Raw genomic sequence first — 18,810 nt, forward strand, 5'->3', positions numbered from 1 at the left:
ATTGCACTTTATTTTATAAAAAAACTTTCCTGTGAGTTGCTTGACTTGACGTCATAGGAAGCCTTGTGAGAGAGTAGCTTGGTGTCCGAGGTTCTTTTACAAAGGTGGAGGGAGGGAGGGAAGTCTCAGGTGTTCTGGTTCTAAGGCCCCAGGCATCCAAATCTCCAGTCCTGAAAGTCCTGCCCTACTCAAGGTTTACTTTAACATGGAACAGAGACAGACCAGAGCACTAGAACCTGTCTGGCCTTGCCTAAGTCACTTCTCTCTGGACTTCAGCTTCCGTAAAACCAGGGAGTAGGACTACATGCCACCTGACATCCCTTCCTACCCTAACACTCTGTGATTAGGGAGATGAACTACTTCCTTTGAGATACACCATACACTTACAACGGGGTTCTACCTAATCAAATAAGCTTGTAGCGCATTTACAGAAGGGGTGGGGGAGTGAAATCTAAGAGAAAACTGGCAGCACCCACCTCACATAGCTCATGGGGTCCAGGGTGCCACAGGAACATAACACACCCACCGGGGAAACCCTAACTCCTCTCACCTCTAGGGACCCTCCAGGGTGGCACTGGGAGCACAGACTCAAAAAGGATCGGCCACAGGAGCAAATATGAGCTCTGATGTTCAGCTTGGCCCTTCACCACCAGGCTCCAATCTAGCTTTCCAAATACATTCCAGAGTTCTCGGCTCCATCACATGCCCCTGGGCTGTCCACATTCCCACCTTACCTCTTCTTTACCTTTGCTTCTGCTTGAGCAACATCCACTACCTGGGAACCTTTCCTAATTTCTTCCCCACCCTCCATTCCCCATCAAGCTCATCTTGTATTTTACCTTTCATCAACCTACTGGTGTAACTGTTGACTTACTCAGTATAAGGGTCAAGGGGTGGATCTTGGGGTTTTATCTGTTAGAATGCCTGGCACACAGTTGGCACTCAACATGTGATTGGTTGATATCCCCTTATTCTATTCGAAACCTCACCCACACAGTAACTAGGGTGTGGTCAGTCTTTCAGGCCTAAAAACTTCCCGAGACTCTTCCTTACTCTCACATTCCAAATGAAAGTATGTTTGGGTCCTTCTAGAGGCCCATGGGGGGTATATCCACTCCTTTAGGAATGGGAAATCCTGCTGACTGAAGGTGGGGCAAAAACTGAGAACACTCTCTTTGCAAAGAAAAACTTCCATGTAATCTGCTATTATTTTTCATGTCATCAACTTGAAGAGACAGCTGGTACACTGGTAAAGCCCATTTGGAAGGTTTTGTTCAGCAAGAACTGAGCAGGAAGCTTTGTCCTGACCAAGCAAACAGAGGTGAGTGGCCCCGTTTTTTCTCCCTTATCCTCTGGAGAGAGCTCAAAGGGACAGAAATGAGGGAATGGTTTCGAGAGATCCTTGAGTGTGTGTTTCTATAAACAGCTCCCATTGCCATTAATGGGGAAGTGGAAATCATATGGCCCAAGGGTCCTTCCTAACCCCTACTTCAATAAGACAAGGACAAACATGCTTTTAAATTTAGAAATTTATTCTGTTTAATCCACAAGCTTTATATAGCTTTATTTTAAAAAACAAACAAAAAAGACAAAAAAAAAACCAACCAAAAAAAAAAAAAAAAACCAAAATAAAATAAAACGGTGAAAACATGACAATATCCAAAGTTGAGATCCTTCCACTTTTCAAAGGCAAGAGCTCTGAAAGTTCTACCAACTGGAAGAACCCAAACAAGACAAGAATTATGAATGGGGCAATGATGTCATTTCACAAACAGAATTTTATGTAACTGAAGGAACCTTTCTGGGGCATAACTGTCCTTACAAGCGAATGGAGGGTGGGGTGGGGGGGGAACAAGACAGGAAAAAATGGAATTCCAGTGTTCCAAATCAACTAGTTACATCAGTATAAGCCCACAGTGTCCTGGCGAACAGCGTGCGTTCGTTTACTGGACCATCCTAAGAGTTCTAATCTTGATTCACCTCAGCAGAGACGACAGCAACAGGAAAGAGTGTGGCATTAAAAATGCTTGTGTCGACTTCTGGTGAACAGTGGTCTCTCTTTCAGACAGCTTCAAAGTCAAAGCCTCACAACTTAAATGGGGGCCAAGAATTGAACAAGAACTTAAAAGATAATCTGTGTGTAGGGCCAGGGCTGGGAGAGGAATTAAAGGAACCAGATGGTTGTCAGGCGTACTTAAACCCCTTTAAAAAAAATTTTCCCCTTAAAAATGTCTCAAAATGAAGTTATGTTGGCTGTCAATGAATGTCACTAGTACACTGTGGACACCTTTTGTAATGTAAATCCATGCCCTTTTTTTACATGGTGAACCTCAACCTAGCAATTATGACAACAAATGTTATAGCCTAAAGCTCAAACACATTTTAGCAATTGTGAAATGGAATCTGAGTACAAACCCAATCAAATGTACATTATAACAAACGGTCCCACCTAGGACTGTGGGGACACTTGCGCCTTTCTCATCGACCTCAGCGCCTTTTCCCGAAGGTGTTTCTCTAGGTCATCCAGGTTGTCCTCAGCTTCACTCTCAGTCTCCTGAAGAGAGAAGATCCATACTTCATCTTTCTAGTCACTCACAAGTGCCAAGGAGAAACATTAGCAGGTCCAGAGGTTTATAAAGACTTTTCCACACATCCCCTGCTCTTCCCCCCAAGCTTGAAGGCTCCCACATCAGACAGAGGACCCTGTCCCTGGCCATGTGACAAAGGTTGGAACATCAGGGCTGGGCCTCAGGCCCCAACTCCCAACCAAAGCCAAGTTCCTTGCCCCAGGCTGCCTTTTAGGGGGCAAATCCAGCTTCATTTCAACCTAAGCTAAGTGGAATACAGTGTCAAAGAGGTAATGAACTATAAAAATCACACCATATCTCAAAGTAAATTATATGTGCCATTTTATTCCTCTTAAAAATTATTCATGCTCGTCTTTGCCTCAACCACAGAGATGACAGCCGAGTGCAATGCACTTCAAGGCACCTTGAAGAATCAGATCTCAGTAATGGAAGGTGGATCTGAATCACAAAGGAAAAATGTGAATACTACAGTAACTATGAGAATGTGTGTATTCTATAACTGGCATTTGCTATCCAACTGAAGGCAGAAAAACTTTTCTGTGGCTCAGCTTTCCTAACGGGGAAAAGGATCTTTCCATTGTCTTATTAATAGAGAAGAGTATCAAGACAACACCAACTGAAGTGTGGCTTCAGAAAACATAAGGTAGGGGCAGCTAGGTGGCGCAGTGGACAGAGCACCGGCCCTGAGTTCAAATCTGGCCTCAGACCAAACACTTGACACGTACTAGCTGTGTGACCTTGGGCAAGTCACTTAACCCCGACTGCCTCACTTAAAAAAAAAACAAATAGAAAGTATCAGGTCCCCTCACTATTCAAGTTGGATGCTGGCTACAGTGCCCAATGCATTCACCAACTGTCTTTTGAAAACAGATTATACTTTCCACACCGAGCTCTTTCACATATTACTACCAGAGTAAATTCTTAGGAGGCAGACTGTGGTGACAATCACGTTTTCCTCTCACCACTACCCGCTGAATTGTTGCCAGCTTATTGCTTTACTTGAAAGTTTCATTCTTATTTGTTTGAGCTGAGCCTCGAGGCCCAAGTGTAAGTTTTGCCCTTCACAGGGCTCCAGGGCCACCAAGGATGACAGCAGAAAGAGGCTCTGGCCTGGGAATTGGGAAACCTAGTGGTCCCACCAGTGACCTCTATGACTCAGGGGGCTAACTGTTCTGGACTTTAGACTGGTTCCTCATCTACTAACTGAAGGAGCAGGGCGAGAAGAATTCTAACTCCTCTTCTAGCTTTTCTGGGCTCTGGGTCAGAGAATCGATTACCTTACCCACCCCACCATCTATACACCATCCTGGTGCCCCTGAAAGAAAATGGGACCCCATGACACTAAGTGAATGCAAGAACAGAAGCCCCCAACTTATCTGGAGAACAACCTGCCCTATATGGGGTGGGATGAGGGGATAAGTAATTTTCTAAGTGGAAGGCTTGCTTGCCTGACAGCTCCGGCACCCACATTACCTTTTTGGGCTCTGTCTCTGCTTCAGGCTCCTCCTGGGCTGATGTGGTGGTAGATGCCACAGCGGCAGCGGCAGCGGCAGCAGCGGCCGCCTTCTCCTTCTTATGTTTTTTGTGTTTTTTGTGCTTCTTGTCCTTCTTGTGTTTCTTGTCCTTCTTCTTCTTCTTTTTCTTCCCACCACCCTCCTGGTCTGAATTCTGTAAAGCCATGAAAAAAGCAATCACACTAATTAACCTCAGTGGGCTCACCATCACAACAGATGCTGCAAGTATAGACCCCATCTCCAAGGCTCCCAGGCTTTATGGAGGCCTCAAAAATCACCAGCCCAAAGACAGGTAAGCTCTAACAGGAAGATACAGGGAGACTATTGTCCACATCGAGAAACAACAAGTTTTAGGGGGAAAGCCAGGTTCAAGGAGAATTCCCAAACATCTTCATTCAAAATGTTTGCTTCATTAAGGGAAACAGAGTAAGTTTTTCATAGCATGTCTATTATGGAAGTGTTTTGCATAACTGCATATATATAACCTATATTTAGTTGCTTGCCTTATCAATGAGGGTGGGTGGGGAGGGAGGAAGGGAGAAAATTTGGAACCCAAAGTTTTAAGAACACATGTTTAAAAAAATGTTTTCATGTGCAACTGGGAAATAAGAAATACAGGAAAAGGGATACAGAAATCCATCCTGCCCTACAGGAAAATTGAAGGGGAAGGGGATAAGAGAAGGGGGGGAGAGACAGAAGGAAGGGCAGACTAGGGGAAGGGGTATTCAGAATGCATGCCATCTTGGGGTGGGGGGAGGGTGAGATGGTGTGAAAATTTGGAACTCAAAATCTTGTGGAAGTAAATGTTGAAAACAAAAAAATAAAAATAAAAATTACCATAAAAAAAACCCCAAAATGTTTGGTTCATAAGTTCAAAGGACTATTTAGTCCAACCCTATCATTTTACAAAGGAAACTAAGGTCCAGAGATGAAGCGGGCTTGCCCCCGGTCACAGAGACAGAATTTGTTCCAACATTTTATTACCGACAGCATTCTTTTCACTGCCTGCCTACAGGATTTTGTCTCGGTTGTACACAGGTAACTGCCTACATTTGTACTCACATGTGTCTCCTACTTTTCCCTTTCTGACTGGCCCTTCACTGTGTCTGACCCTCTCTCTTCACTAGGTCTTCCTTTTGCCTCCAAAGCTCTGTCTTTGACCCTCTATATCTATGCCGTTAATTTCTTCCATCCCCATGGCTTCTACCATTACCCCTATATGGCCAGCTCCCAAATGAAAGCACTGCTGGCCTTGATTTATCTGAATCCCACCAGGCCTCCATTTCCAATTGTCTATGGGATGGTCTCCACCAGACTGTCTGGAAGGTTCTTCAAAACCAATTCATATCCAAGACTGGGCTCATCTTCTGCCCCCTACCAAATGAAATCACCTCCTCCCCCTCCTGACTCCCCATCACCGCCTAAACTACCACTCATTCTTTCAAAGCTGCAGGTATTCCTTTACAATGCTCTACATCTTTCTATGAAAATGTGTACAAAAAGAATTCTCCAAACCAACGTATAATGAACCATAAAGAATCAACCATTTTTCTAGTATGTGTTCCTTGAAAGAGCATTTTTGGTTAGCTCCTCTAAAATCTTATCACCCATGTTTTGTAAAGCAAAACCTTCAATATGACAACAAAGAATAAAAACTAGTTTGAGTTTCATTATAACTAGATTGAAGCTTTATTATTTTAAAACTAATCCATGTGCAAAATTTAGGCATGGAACAAAACTTCTCATAGGGAGACTATAAAGAATGAAATCCATATTCAACAATGTTTAATGATTGGTTTCAAAGTGCAATTTCATTCAGTAGACTGGATTATTTAACTTGCAACGATTTTCTCACTTTTCTAATTTCTGAGAGTGTTCTGCAATGCTATTAACACTGTTCTCATTTTTTCTAGTGTAAAATGCACCATTACTGGAAAAAAAAAATGGGAGCCCTCCTCCCTCATTATAGGAAACACTATTTAAGGGAGCACAGTGATATCAGATTATTCTCTTTTCCTCTCTCTATAAGAGCATATACATGACTTCGATATCCAATTATGGGCTGCAACCAAAAAACACTCCAATCAGCAGAATGTCTCAAAAAACACACCAAGTATTTGGTTTACGAAAAACTGAAAATTTAGGACAGATGCTCACTGACAGAATCTGCCTATTAATTTTCAGTTTAAGTAAGCAATAGTGAAATGCTTCCAACAAAAAACACCAAAGCATTCTAGCAACATTTCTCTGGGCAATCTAAGTGAAAATGTCAATGATTTAAAAGATCAAATAAGAAAAATGAAGACGACTAGTAGGACATTTCCCACTCACATAATTTTTTGTGACTATGGTTACTGTATTTTTTTTTTGTCTAGACCTATGATGAGTACAAGTGACGCCCTGAGGGGAACCTGCCCCGCCTCCCCCCAAGGCAGATTAGGCAGGAGGGAAAGAGAAGCAGGGTCTGAGCACAGGCCTCCCACCTCGGGTTCTAATTCCTACCCTTCTATTCTCTTCCCTGCAGCCCTTTCCCACCCGCTCCTGCCCTTCTTCCACCTCCCTAAGTCATCCAGTCTGGAAACCTGGACATTGACTCGCCACCTCTGTTCACTGTAACCTGCTGCGAAATTGTGTTGACTCCAGACTTCCTGGGTGGCCCGAGGAACAGACTTGTTCATCACTTTGCAGAAGTGACTGTTTCCCAACAGTGGCCTTGCTCTCCCAGTTTTCTAGCAGCTAAGGACAGACCTGGTCCTATGATTTCATTGATACAGGTCTCTTCCAAACTGGCTGTCTTCCATATCCTAGCCAATCTGAAATTGCCACCCTGCCAACTCAGGCACAACCTTCCCCAACTTAAAAGGAATCTCTTCCTCAAATCTTTTGCTCTCTCCTTTGCACCTATCATAGCCAGGCATGTGTCTGTGTCCCTAAAACCAAGCATGATACCTTGCACAAAGTAGCCCTTAATAACTGTTCGATGACTTGAATCAAATTGAATTACAGAAGTCTTATCACCCTTTTAACAGAGGGCATGGATAATATCCGATTTATTTTTCTATCACCCCCCACCCCCACACGAAGCACTGTGCACAACAGACACTTAGCAAACAGCCGTTGGCGAATGTCTGAACAAAGAGACTCCTACCCTGGCAGGGGATGGGCTTGGCGTGGGGCTTTTAGCCTTCTTGACAGGTGCTGCTGGCGACCAGTTCGTGGATGGGGACTGAGACTGGGTGGGGGATGGAGGTGCTTGGTGTTTCTTAGCTGCTGGCTCAGGAGATCTGGAGGCAGATCTGGAGGATGAGACTCTTCTTACAGACTGGGGACTTGGTGAGGCAGCCCTGAAAACAGAGAAAAAGATTAACCCTCCAAATTCCTTAGTGGCATATATACTCTGCCAATTCACATTAAGTATCCTAATCAAATTTCATTGCCTGATTTGATTCCCCACTGAGTGGGAAAGCAAAGGTTAAAAAAAATCTTGTAATACTTTCTTTATGTATATAACTTACCAGACTCTTAAACTGTTCCTTCATATTACATACACCAGGCCACTTTTACCATAGTATAAAGTCCCACAAGACGCAGGAAAGTAGTAATATGACCACCTCTGAGGGGCAAAGACAATGCCAATCACTTGGAGTCCAAAAGAGCTCACACCCCTAGGTGGAAAGGTGCTACAGCAATCTGCACAGTATCTTACTCAAATCTAGTATCTGGTTACAAAAGGTTCCTAAATCAAGCTAATGGTAACATGATCCACGTCTCTAAATTCCTCCTTGGGAATGGAGGAAAGCAAATTTAGGGAACTTTATTATTCCCCGACTGATAACGTTTTTCTTTTCTCTCCCAGCGTGCTTTTCAGTTAAGGAGAACAATATAGGATCTGCCCAGTCAGGATTCTGGAAGGATTCCATTAACATTTTACTAAGGAGCATCAAACAAATTCACATAGACTAATGATGATTTAAGGACATATCTTCTTAGAAGACTAAAAAGAGACTGAGAACCCCATCAAGTTTGCTTCAAATACTTTGTATTTCTACTGTTTTCTGACATGCTTAGAAAGCTCTTTAACACTTGAACAAGGCCCTGATTTCACCAGTACCAGAGGGGTGATGGGGAAGTACTCCCTTTCTTCTTCTAATGAGGGAGACTATTTCATAAGTTGCTACATCTAAAAAAATACATGGGGGCAGCTAGGTGACGCAATGGATAGAGCACCAGCCCAGGAGTCAGGAGGACCTGAGTTCAAATCTGGCCTCAGACACTTGACACTTACTAGCTGTGTGACCCTAGGCAAGTCACTTAACCCCAAATGCCTCACCAAAATAAATAAGCAAAAGTAAAAAAATAATAAGGTTCCACTGCTAAATCGTTCTGTATTTCACTAGTAGGTCAGTGGTCCAATATTCACAGACAAGGCCTCTCCAACATGGGGGTCCTTGTGCTCTTCTAACATCGAGCCTTTGAAGGCTGAGGGCCAAGAAGGAACTTCAAATACCAAATTTGCTTATGACAAATCCAAAGGATCATATACTTTAAAGCTAGAAGGGATTCTCAGAGATCAAATCAAAAACCCTTTTATAGATATGAGAACAGATGCCCAGGCTTGCCCATGATTCCATGGGCAGAGACAGATCTGGGACTCATATCCGGCCCTTTGGATTCTAGGGCCAGCATTCTTTTCACTCTACCACGTCATGCCCTTTTAGTGTAATATGGCATTCTAGACTTCTATGTGAAGCTAGAGGGGAGAAATAGGACTACCTCATACAAGTGGGCAGAAAAGCAGAGCTTTCCACAGAATGAATAACTTTCTAACCAAAAAACAGAATGGGTGGCCATGTGTTCAAGCAAAGACTAGCCAAATACTTATCAAGGACACTGTAGAAGGTACAGATAGAAGGGACCTTTAAAGACATTTGAGGCAAAACATACCCTGTAACAAAAATCTGTTGAAAAATGAGCAGCGAAAAATCTAACAATTCTAAAAGCACCCACTTTTTTGCTTTTCTGGGTTCCGGGGTTCTGGAGACTCTCCTGATAGGTCTAGTGCTTGGTGACGGGGACTGCCTTCTTTGGGGTGAAGATGAAGCCCCTCTTCGGAGTGGGGGAGGACTTGCAGAGGTATGAGGAACTCGAGGCCGTGGTGAAGGTGAATGCCTTTTGTTTGGTAGAGGAGACCGGGTTTCTCGGGTGGATCGGCTAGGAGGGGACCCTTTCCTATGCTTAGATGATAAGGAAGGGGAACGTCTCTTTGTAACAGGGGAACTTCTTGGCTTGGGAGGTGGTGAATGGGAGACCCGTCGCTTTGGGGGAGGCGAAGGCGACGCCCTTCGCTTGGGAGGTGGTGGCGGGGAAGGAGAGTATCTTCTCTGGATTGGAGGAGAGTATCTTCTTGGAGAAGGTGAGCGTCGACGTGGGGGAGGAGAAGGAGTCCTAGAACACACATACAGACACTAAGGTGAGGAGAAAAACTATGGCAGGGGGAACAAACCACAAAGGAAAGCTAGGTGGAAAAAAGCCTCTATCTACTGCGGGAGGGATTCTCTCAGGAGCCATGTTTAGAGTTCAAAAATTTCATACCAGCCAAGAAGTAGCTAAGGATTCATTTTCTACAATATTCTGACTTAGCCAGAATGGTAGGCTCCAGTTAGCTCAAGTAACAGATTTCAAAAAAAAATTTTTTTTGGGTGAGGCAACTGGGGTTAAGTGACTTGCCTAGGGTCACACAGCTAGTAAGTGTCAAGTGTCTGAGGCTGGATTTGAACTCAGGTCCTCTTGACTCCAGGGTTAGTGCTCTAACCACTGGGCCACCTAGCTGCCCCCAGGTTTCAAATTTTCAAAAAATTCATTTAGGATAGGGTAGGATTATATAGAGCTAGAAGTTACCTTTGAAGTCAACTAGCCCAATACACTCACTTTATAGGTAAAGAAACTGAGCATACTAAACACAAAACTGTAAGGAACATCAATTTATCTTTTTATGATGATTCAGAAGGCACTTTTAGAATGCTGGGACTTACTTCTTAGTAATGATTATTAACAATTTATTCTTATTATACAGGAATTTTAAGATATAGAGCACCAGCCCTGGAGTCAGGAGGACCCAAGTTCAAATCCAGCTTCAGACACATAATACTTACTAGCTGTGTGACCCTGTGGCAAGTCACTTAACCCCAATAGCCTTGCCAAAAAAAAAAAAAAAGTTGTAGAATATGTAAGAGTTAATGTAAAAGTGTTATTACCTTAGAGGTAACAGAAACCTTAGAAGATCATCTTATTGAACCCATAATTGGAAACAGACACCCACAGAAAAGGGACTTGCCTAATGATAACACATTTAGTTGATGGGCAAAGTCAAAAGTAGAACTGGGGGGTTCCTAATATTCAGGCCTATGGCTTTTGGATCATATCCCTGATCTGCAAGTAAAATGAAGATCTCTGTCTCCCTCCCTGCAACATTATTAGAACTTTCTAGTTGAATTCTAGATAAACAATCCCTAAGATGCTTTTCTCTCCTTTCAGCTCCCTGGATGCAAAAGGCTAACCTCATCCTGAAACTAGCATTTAAAGGACCATATAAGGATTGTAGTTGGAATATAAACTTCAGGTTCAAGCTCCTATACACCTTCAGCCAGTCGGAAGTCTCACAGTTTGCTGTACACTAGGATCATTCATGTCATGTGTCAGCCACAGATCTGTGCTTCCTTGTCACTTACTCCCAAGCAGAAGCTACCAAGCCCCCAAACCCGAGGTACCTGCGCCGTGGTGGTGGCGGTGGTGGTGTAGGAGACCTCCGCCGCCGGGGTGGAGGGGCAGGAGAAGGGGAGCGCCGTCGTCTGGCTGGTGGTGGTGAAGGACTTCTTCTCCGCCTACTACTAAACCAAAAGAAAGGGGATTATTAATTGTGGCTTCTGTAGCTGCTAGAATCTAATATAATAATAATGTCAAGAAATCTAGCAATCTGAAATCCAAAAAAGCCTCATGTTACAGCAGAGTACCAGGAATGGAGATTAGAGCTGGGTTCCAGCCTCGGCTCAGCCACTAACAACTTTCACAGCTTTGGGCCTCATTTTCTTCACTTGGTGAAAGAAGGGAATAAGACTAAATGAGTTATAGAGTTCATTTAATATGAGGCTACACATGAAAGAGGCACCAGTGGCTTGAAAGCTGTGGTCTAAATATCACTATGTTAAGGCCGCTCTCTTTTGACCCAGTCATTGCCTTGGTTCTAGAGTTGTGTGTGTATATATGTAAATAAAACCAACTTAATTTAATACAAGTCTCTTAAAGAAAAAAAAAAACCTCAAGTACCCTGAGCATCCCGATTAACTTCACAATGGGAACCACTGTAAAAACAGATGATTATGCCTCATATACTGCTTGGGAAGGTTAAGAAGACCAAGTTAACTTGGCAGTCTTATTATAACAAATGCTAAAGTTCACAACTCTGCTTGCCATCTGTCCGAGAGTCGGACAAATGCATGGCATGTCTTTCCTTTCTCAACCAGTACAAACATATTACTCTCCTTAGTCAGACATTAATTTGCAAGCCTCTACTGTAATCAAAGTATTTAGATTGGATCTATCATCCTTAACTAAATGAGTCCTATAATACAAAAGAAAGAAGAATATCACTGTGACAACTAAAATTTGAAGACTGCGTTATGCTTTCATGGGGGGGGGGGTGGCGGGGGGGGGGGACACACAACACTGTTTAAGATTCAATTTACATAATACCACTTGATTTGGAGTCAGAAAACCTGGGCTTGAAACCCAGCATTGCCACTTACAAAACAGCTGAGAGCTTAAGTCATAATCGATCTCTCAGTTTTCCTCACCTGCAAAATACATACTACCTGTATCACAAGGTAGTAGAGGAACAAATCAGATAATATTTATAAAGTGTTCTGGAAATCTAAAAATGTTGTAGCTTGGCCCCAAGACTCCACTGATAAAGGGAACTCTATCTAAGGGGAAATACCTATAGAAATAATACTCTGGAACTGTTTAGTCTTACTTGACCAGGTTCCTAATCAGTATATGTAAGAAAGAAGTATTACTTGAATACATTCTGGCTTTGAGGACAGCTATCTACCATGTATATAAATGTACTAGCAAGTGATCCAATTATATCCTAATCACAAAAAATGCTCTTCAGGGGTCATATTTCTCAGACAGCATGCAAGTTGCTGCTTTACTGGATACCATTACAGGGAGATTTGTTTCAACATTCCCATGCCTCTATTTTGAACAGCATGATGTTTTAGGATTTAGGGGCTATGAAAAGGAAAGTAAAACAACAATAATAAAACCAAAACATACAACATTTGACAAACACTCCTGATCCAGCAGATGAAAGCACAATGATTGAATGGTTTGGTTCTTGGATGGGACAAAGAATGATGGGAATTATAAAACTCGGGATGACAATCTTAATGTTCAGGCAGGGGGAGTTGGATCACTCAGGGATTAGGACAAATATCCAGACCGGTTTAACTCTGTTATGGACACCTGAAAGTGCCCTGAGGGGGATGAAAATTTCCAAAATATAATATTTATAAGTTTAAAAACAAAATCTGCTATCTTGGATATGATGAAGTCAGATTAAAATTCAGCATGGAAACAAACTACACAGTCTCAGAACTCAAAAGAAAATGCAGTAACAAAATCAAAGAACACACAACCTGGTGGTCCACAAGAGTTGGAGAAAATTTAGGCAGGTCTATTCACGGAGATCACTCAAAAGAGGCGCCAAAGCAGCCACCTCTGTGCCCCAACCCCATGGGATATGATAAGAAAGCTCAGGCAACTTTGTGTGAGTGGAAAGTCAAATCATGAGATAAATAAACATCCAAAAGAACTTCAGAACTCAGACTGAACTAATGAGAAAAGGGAAAAAAATAGATTTGGAGTAGTGAGTTCTGGGTTCAAACCCCAGCTGCTAGTACTCATTACCATGTGACCTTGGAGAAGTCACTAAAAGTCTTGGAAATTCACTTTCTGATCTCTTAAGTTAACTTGGGCAGTTACGTCCTAGCTTCAAAGGGGAGCCAGCCTGCTGTTTTCATAATGTCCTCAGGGTGGCAGGACAGCGAGAGCTTAGTCAAAGGTGTGATGAAGAGTTGGGAGAGTTCTGGTCATTTTACTTCTCAGCTTTTGTGTATACCCACTGCTTCCATAGTGTTTTAAAACTCTAATATATTTTTATATCTAATATCTATTTTAATCTCTACTATCTACCTACATCTAATATTTCCTCTAATAAAGGAAATAAATTTTAAGACCACAGCAGAGTGCTGTCTTTTCACCTGGAATTCCAAATGGTCCTTTTTTTCACCTCATAACACTAGTTAGGTTTAAACTACAAAATTTTGACAGTCATTTTCAATGCCATTTAATCTGATATTTACATTTAACAGACTAAAACGACTTTTTACTGGGAAGAGAAGATCAAACAAATCTAGTTGAATAATGTGAGCTGAAGTGAGGAGAAACGGTAGAAAAATGTAATTTGGTTGAAGAAGTAGGTCCTACCTTCAAACTGAGAGCTATCAAACATGAGTCCAAGTCGAGTATCTCAGCAGGCGTGGGCCAGAGCCACAAAATCAGTTACATTACAGCTGGGATTCCCCAGAGAAAAAGGCCGGTATCATGGGTTAATTCTGGTGAAATGAAGCCAAACTTCTTTTGACCCATATCATATCTTTTAAAGGTTCTGATTTTTCCAAATAAAGTTGACTGAGCCAATACATGGCCTACTAGGAATGTATCTGTGCCTTATCCATCACTGGTTGGGCTATGATGCCCCAGACTCCTGTTTCTGGATAAGACCAAATAGTTCCCAATATCCTCACTGAAACATCCAGTTTACTCATGGCATAAATGAACTACACTTATGGGACCTAGGATTCCAAATGGTACTAAAATGGTATTAGTCAGAGAATCTGCAGCAAGGCTAATTGAAAATGCTAATAAGCAACTTCTGTCTGATAGAAATAGGTCCAGTAAAATTCCAATAGGTTTTGTGAGTTTGGACATCAACATTTTCATTTACCTTATTTTCATAGAAAAATGCTGCATCTTTTTTTTCAGGGTTGGTTGTTTTTTTTTCCATATAAATACAAAAGCTGGCCAACTTATGGAGCCCAAGGAAGCACTTAAGACTTAGTTTTGGTCTCTGCCACTTATTTGTAGTGTGGACCCCGGGCCAGTAATTGGGTCTTGGTTTCCTTACTGGTACAGTGGGGGTTCTACTAGATGACTGCAATCAAGGTCCTGCCCAGCTCCCGAGTTCTGAGTCCTCTAAAAAAAGCCTTTTGCAGAGCAGCTGTAAAAATATACACCTGATACAAGATTATAAACATTATCCAAAACTAAGGTAACAAGAAACCAAAAACATGGTTTGAATATAGCTTTAAGGCAGCAGCTGGAGTTGAGTTTTCTTGACCCCCTAAATGGGCTTCTGAGAGAATCAAGGAGCATCTCCATATTGTCACCCACCCTGATTCAGATCACAGAAAAGTCACCTGGAAGGGAGAAAACTAAAGCTTTGATACTTAACCCTAATTTACAAAATAATTTCTAACCAACCTTTTAATCATTGGCGATTGCCATCTCTTTCCCATCTGCATCCTGAGAGCAGTGGAGAAAAACAAATGTCAAAAACTTGATTCACCATACATTTACTTTGATGCAATACGTAACACTGAGGGAAACAGAACCGAACCCCACCAAATAGAATTGCTTGGGTTACACTTCAAGTTCCTTACAGTCATGCACACGTGACAAAACATGCGTATATAACTCACATTAATTTCATGACACACATTAACAATTATCAAATTAAAACCAAACCCCAAGATAGAATCAACTGAAGATTCCCTGCAAGAAGCACTAACACTAAGCCATACTATTCTTTCAGAAGGGCTCAGTATAGACCAGGGGTGGGGAACCTGTGACCTCGAGGCCACATGTGGTCATCTAGGTCCTTGGTTGCAGCCTTCTGACCGAGTCAAAATTTTACAGAACAAATCCTTTTATTAAGGAGATTTGTTTTGTGAAGTTTGGGTTCAGTCAAAGGCTGAACTTGGGGACCTAGAGGGCCACATGTGGCCTCAAAGCCACAGGTTCCCTACCCCTGGTCTAGAAACTAGATCCTCACTGTCATTAGAAGCAGTGGCACTAAGACTTAGTAAAGAAAGTTACCGAGGAGAGGACTCTTTCTGACGTTTCCGTGGCGATGGGGATGCACTCCGGGAGGCTGAATGGCGTCGACGCCTTCCCACTTCTCCATTTTTCACGTTTGATCTCTTCGGTCGCTCGTCTTCTGAGGAGGAGGAGGAGCCAGAGTCTACAATCACACAATTGGCCACGGAAAATTGAGTTAACACTTTACGCTCTTGTGCAATGGCCAACTGTAGCCAGGCTGGCATTTGACTTTTATCCAAACCCACCAGGATGAGTGTGTCTGTTTGAATACATCTCACACCTTCTCTTGAAAGCAAGGTGACAACATGGACAAGATGCTAGAATTAAGCTTATCAGCACAATAAACCATCTTAAACACCTAGCATGGACACCCCGTTTGAAATCTGTAGATGATCAAGAAATGCTCACTGATTTTGAAACCAAACACAAAAGCAGGAAACATATTATTTCAATAGCATTATCAATGCAGAAGAAACAGCCACAGATTTGTCTGGGAGGTCACTGGCTGTTCTAACAAGCAACTATAAAACTAAACACATCTCAGGTTGCTTTTGCTTCTAGGCATTCAATTGTAATATTTTAATCCTGAAGGCAGTTTGGCAAAAGGGAAATGGAATGAAGTTATATCAGTACATGAATATACAAAATCTGTCATCTATGATAATCTAAAACTGATAAATCATAATCTGTCTTTAATATCATTATCCTCGTACTACCTCTGTTCTCTACATAACTACAGTACTCCCACCCCATACTCATACAATCTCTATAAACCTATGTCATTTCTTACAAACTCTGGCTTGAAACCACACACAAGTTCAGATTTTCTTAGTTTCCTTTGTATATGCTAAATTCCTTAATTAAATTACCCTCTTCCACAATACAAAAACACAAAGTAATTACAATACAGACCCCCAATAAAAACTACAAAAATCTGTTAATATTCAAACAAGCATTTGCATCTTAATTACTTAAATAGATAGCCTATAACCTTTTGTATTAGTTATACATTTATTCTATCTATTTTGGTATAATCATTTTAGTAGGTATAAAGAAAATCCTCAAACTTCGAATCTGGGAATTAAGTGTTTTTTGGTTTGTCTGTTCGTTTTGTTGGGGTGGGGGGCATATCTCCCCAGAGATTTTTAAATGTTTAATTTGAAAACATCACCTTAAATTTCTAAAAAAGTATCTTTCACGCACCATAGACTTCCAACAGCTCTAATGTCTGAGAGGTTACTGTTTTATAACTGGTATGAGAGATGAGTAATTTAGGGACTCGCCGTAAACCTAAAGCATATCATTTTAGATCAACTCAACTGAACAAACATGCTACCCAACATACAAGCAGCCCAGTAACTACAGCCATATGTCATTTCGTAACGGCTGAGTAGTAAAGGAACTGTTCTGGGCCTGAAAATACCACGATGAATGAATAAGGACTTGGAAGTCCTGCTCCAACAGGAGGGAGCTGACCTCTTAATCCAACCCTTTGGGGAGCCCTCCCTTTCTAAGTCAGTTCAGAGAAACGCCGGTGTCTGTACCAGAAGAAGACTGCTGGTTCTGTCTCCGGTACTGCCGCCTTTGCTGCACGGAATCAGCTGCTGCCATTCTGCCACCTTTGTCTTCTTCTGAAAGACACGTGTGTTTAGAAAGTATTTACCCTTAAAAGACACAGAGATCTGTCTGTCCTTCTAAGAAGGTTGGGCAGCCTTCCCTGCCGGGGGTCAGTAAGATTAGAGATGACGCAGGATTTCACGTCCTCTTCAAACAAAAGTAGTTATGAACATTTTCTCTAGCTCCTCACATCTCCAGTGCTTCCTGTCTATAGAGCAGCTTCCATCCCATCTGGCCTGGAGCGAATGGAATAATGATCCCATTTTACAGACTGGCTCACAGGTGAAATGACTCATTCAGGTCACAGACCTAGTGATGGCAGGTTTCCTCCTTTCTCCCTGCACTCCTATGACCCACTGGGATTTCAACTAGTTGAAGCAAAATTAATACAATGTTAACAAAACTTACCCGATTCAGATAACTCTACTTTCCGAGGTTTTGGTGCTGGTGAAGGTGACTCCCTTTTCTCGGTACCTTTATGTTTTGTTGCTAGAGAAGAGGGGAAACAAAGCAAAAGGTGATCCCATGAAAGGATGATAAACAGCACTAGGATCCCAATGAAATCACACTAGAGGTGACATACATGGCAATGTTAAGGAGAGTACAGAATATCAGTTGAGACAACCCAGCCTGGAAACCTTGGCTTTTTATTCTGCACCTGTGTGAGATGGGGCTTCAGTTTCCTCCTGTCAGATGACTAAACAAGACCTAATGGCTTTTAAAAAGTAACCATTCAGACAGAAGTCCCATCCAGTTCTCTGAAACATACACAGCTCCACAGAGTAACTGGTTGAAGAACCTTGTTATAGAGAAGGCAGACGTTCCTGTTCCCCAACAAAAGAACTCTACTGGTGTGCCCACAGACTAGGCAGAGAAAGGGGAAGTACTCAGGCAAGACATGCCCTGGTCAGGCCAGCACAGCAGCATGCATGATTTTCTGCAGATGCTCCAAACGTGTGCCTCCAACAGTAAGTGCTAACCTCTTAGTGGTCTTAAAGGGTTGAGGGTACAACTAAGAAGCTATGAAAGCTCTCCCTAAAAAAAAAAAAAAAAAAAGGAGTGAACACTAAATTGTCTATCTGGTGAAAAGCTAAAAAGGGGCTTCAGTACTTCAAATCTTAGTACTTTCAGTACTAAGAGTTTTCTCTGGGGACTGACTAGAGCCTAAGGTGAGCTGGCTACACTTAATAAGTAATAGTCAAATGAGAAGGGAAGTCATTATCCCATTATAGTAAACATGGGACTGTGTCATTTGGGGTTCCAAATAACTTAGAGAAGGACTCATTGGAAGCATGTTACTGACTCATTGGAAGCATGTTACTGTCCAAGTTGTGTGTGTTCAGAGAATAAGGAATAAAGATGGTTAAAGGGTCAAAAAGAACTAAGAGAAAAATCGATGAAAATGGAATTGTCAGAAGAACAATGATTTACCATGTTCAACTGATAGTTTAGGATCAGTACACAGAGGATGACCTTAAAAACAACAAAGATTTAAGGGAAAAACTCCCCAGTGGTTTATAAGGGTTGTTAAGTGCTGAGGTGGGAGCATTCTTCTTGGGGCAATGAACCTTTCTGGGGCCTCAAGTTTTCCAGAAAGGAGAGGGCTGGACTAGAATCTCAAGTCCTCTCAGGTTCTAAACCCTCCAACTCAATTAGCTTAAGACAGATTTACCCACCTGAGGTAAAACACAAGCAGGCTGGGTAAAGCTGTAGTTCTCAAAAGAAACCACAACTTCAAACTCCCTAAAATGAGCGGCTGTAATAATTGTACTTCAACACCGCCTGCCCCCATCATCCCTTCTACGATAGTACCTGAAAAATGGGCACCTAGCCTTTCCATAAAGATGCCCAATGAAAGAAAAACTATCACC

At 42.1% G+C, this 18,810-nt stretch overlaps 1 protein-coding gene across 12 annotated transcripts in view; it reads right to left on the bottom strand.

Annotated features, from left to right (window-relative positions):
* Positions 1-1,604: 1,604 nt before the first annotated feature.
* Positions 1,605-18,810, bottom strand: part of SRRM1 (serine and arginine repetitive matrix 1) — a 37,440-nt gene continuing 20,234 nt past the window's right edge. For 3 of the 12 annotated variants that reach the window (XM_027841359.1, XM_027841355.1, XM_027841367.1), the window contains 9 exons: positions 17,348-17,428; positions 16,867-16,953; positions 15,320-15,464; positions 14,705-14,746; positions 10,870-10,989; positions 9,110-9,547; positions 7,251-7,446; positions 4,062-4,256; positions 1,605-2,554 (listed from right to left, as the gene is read on the bottom strand). In XM_027841359.1, coding sequence (XP_027697160.1) covers positions 2,450-2,554; positions 4,062-4,256; positions 7,251-7,446; positions 9,110-9,547; positions 10,870-10,989; positions 14,705-14,746; positions 15,320-15,464; positions 16,867-16,953; positions 17,348-17,428 — 1,409 coding nt within the window. In that variant the 3' untranslated portion in view covers positions 1,605-2,449. The remainder of the gene's footprint in view (positions 2,555-4,061; positions 4,257-7,250; positions 7,447-9,109; positions 9,548-10,869; positions 10,990-14,704; positions 14,747-15,319; positions 15,465-16,866; positions 16,954-17,347; positions 17,429-18,810) is intronic. The other 9 variants (XM_027841360.1, XM_027841358.1, XM_027841366.1 and 6 more) reach the window with 6 other exon arrangements.

This window comes from Vombatus ursinus, unplaced genomic scaffold (genome assembly GCF_900497805.2).
Source record: "Vombatus ursinus unplaced genomic scaffold, bare-nosed wombat genome assembly UNPS02014859.1, whole genome shotgun sequence".
Taxonomy (NCBI): domain Eukaryota; kingdom Metazoa; phylum Chordata; class Mammalia; order Diprotodontia; family Vombatidae; genus Vombatus; species Vombatus ursinus.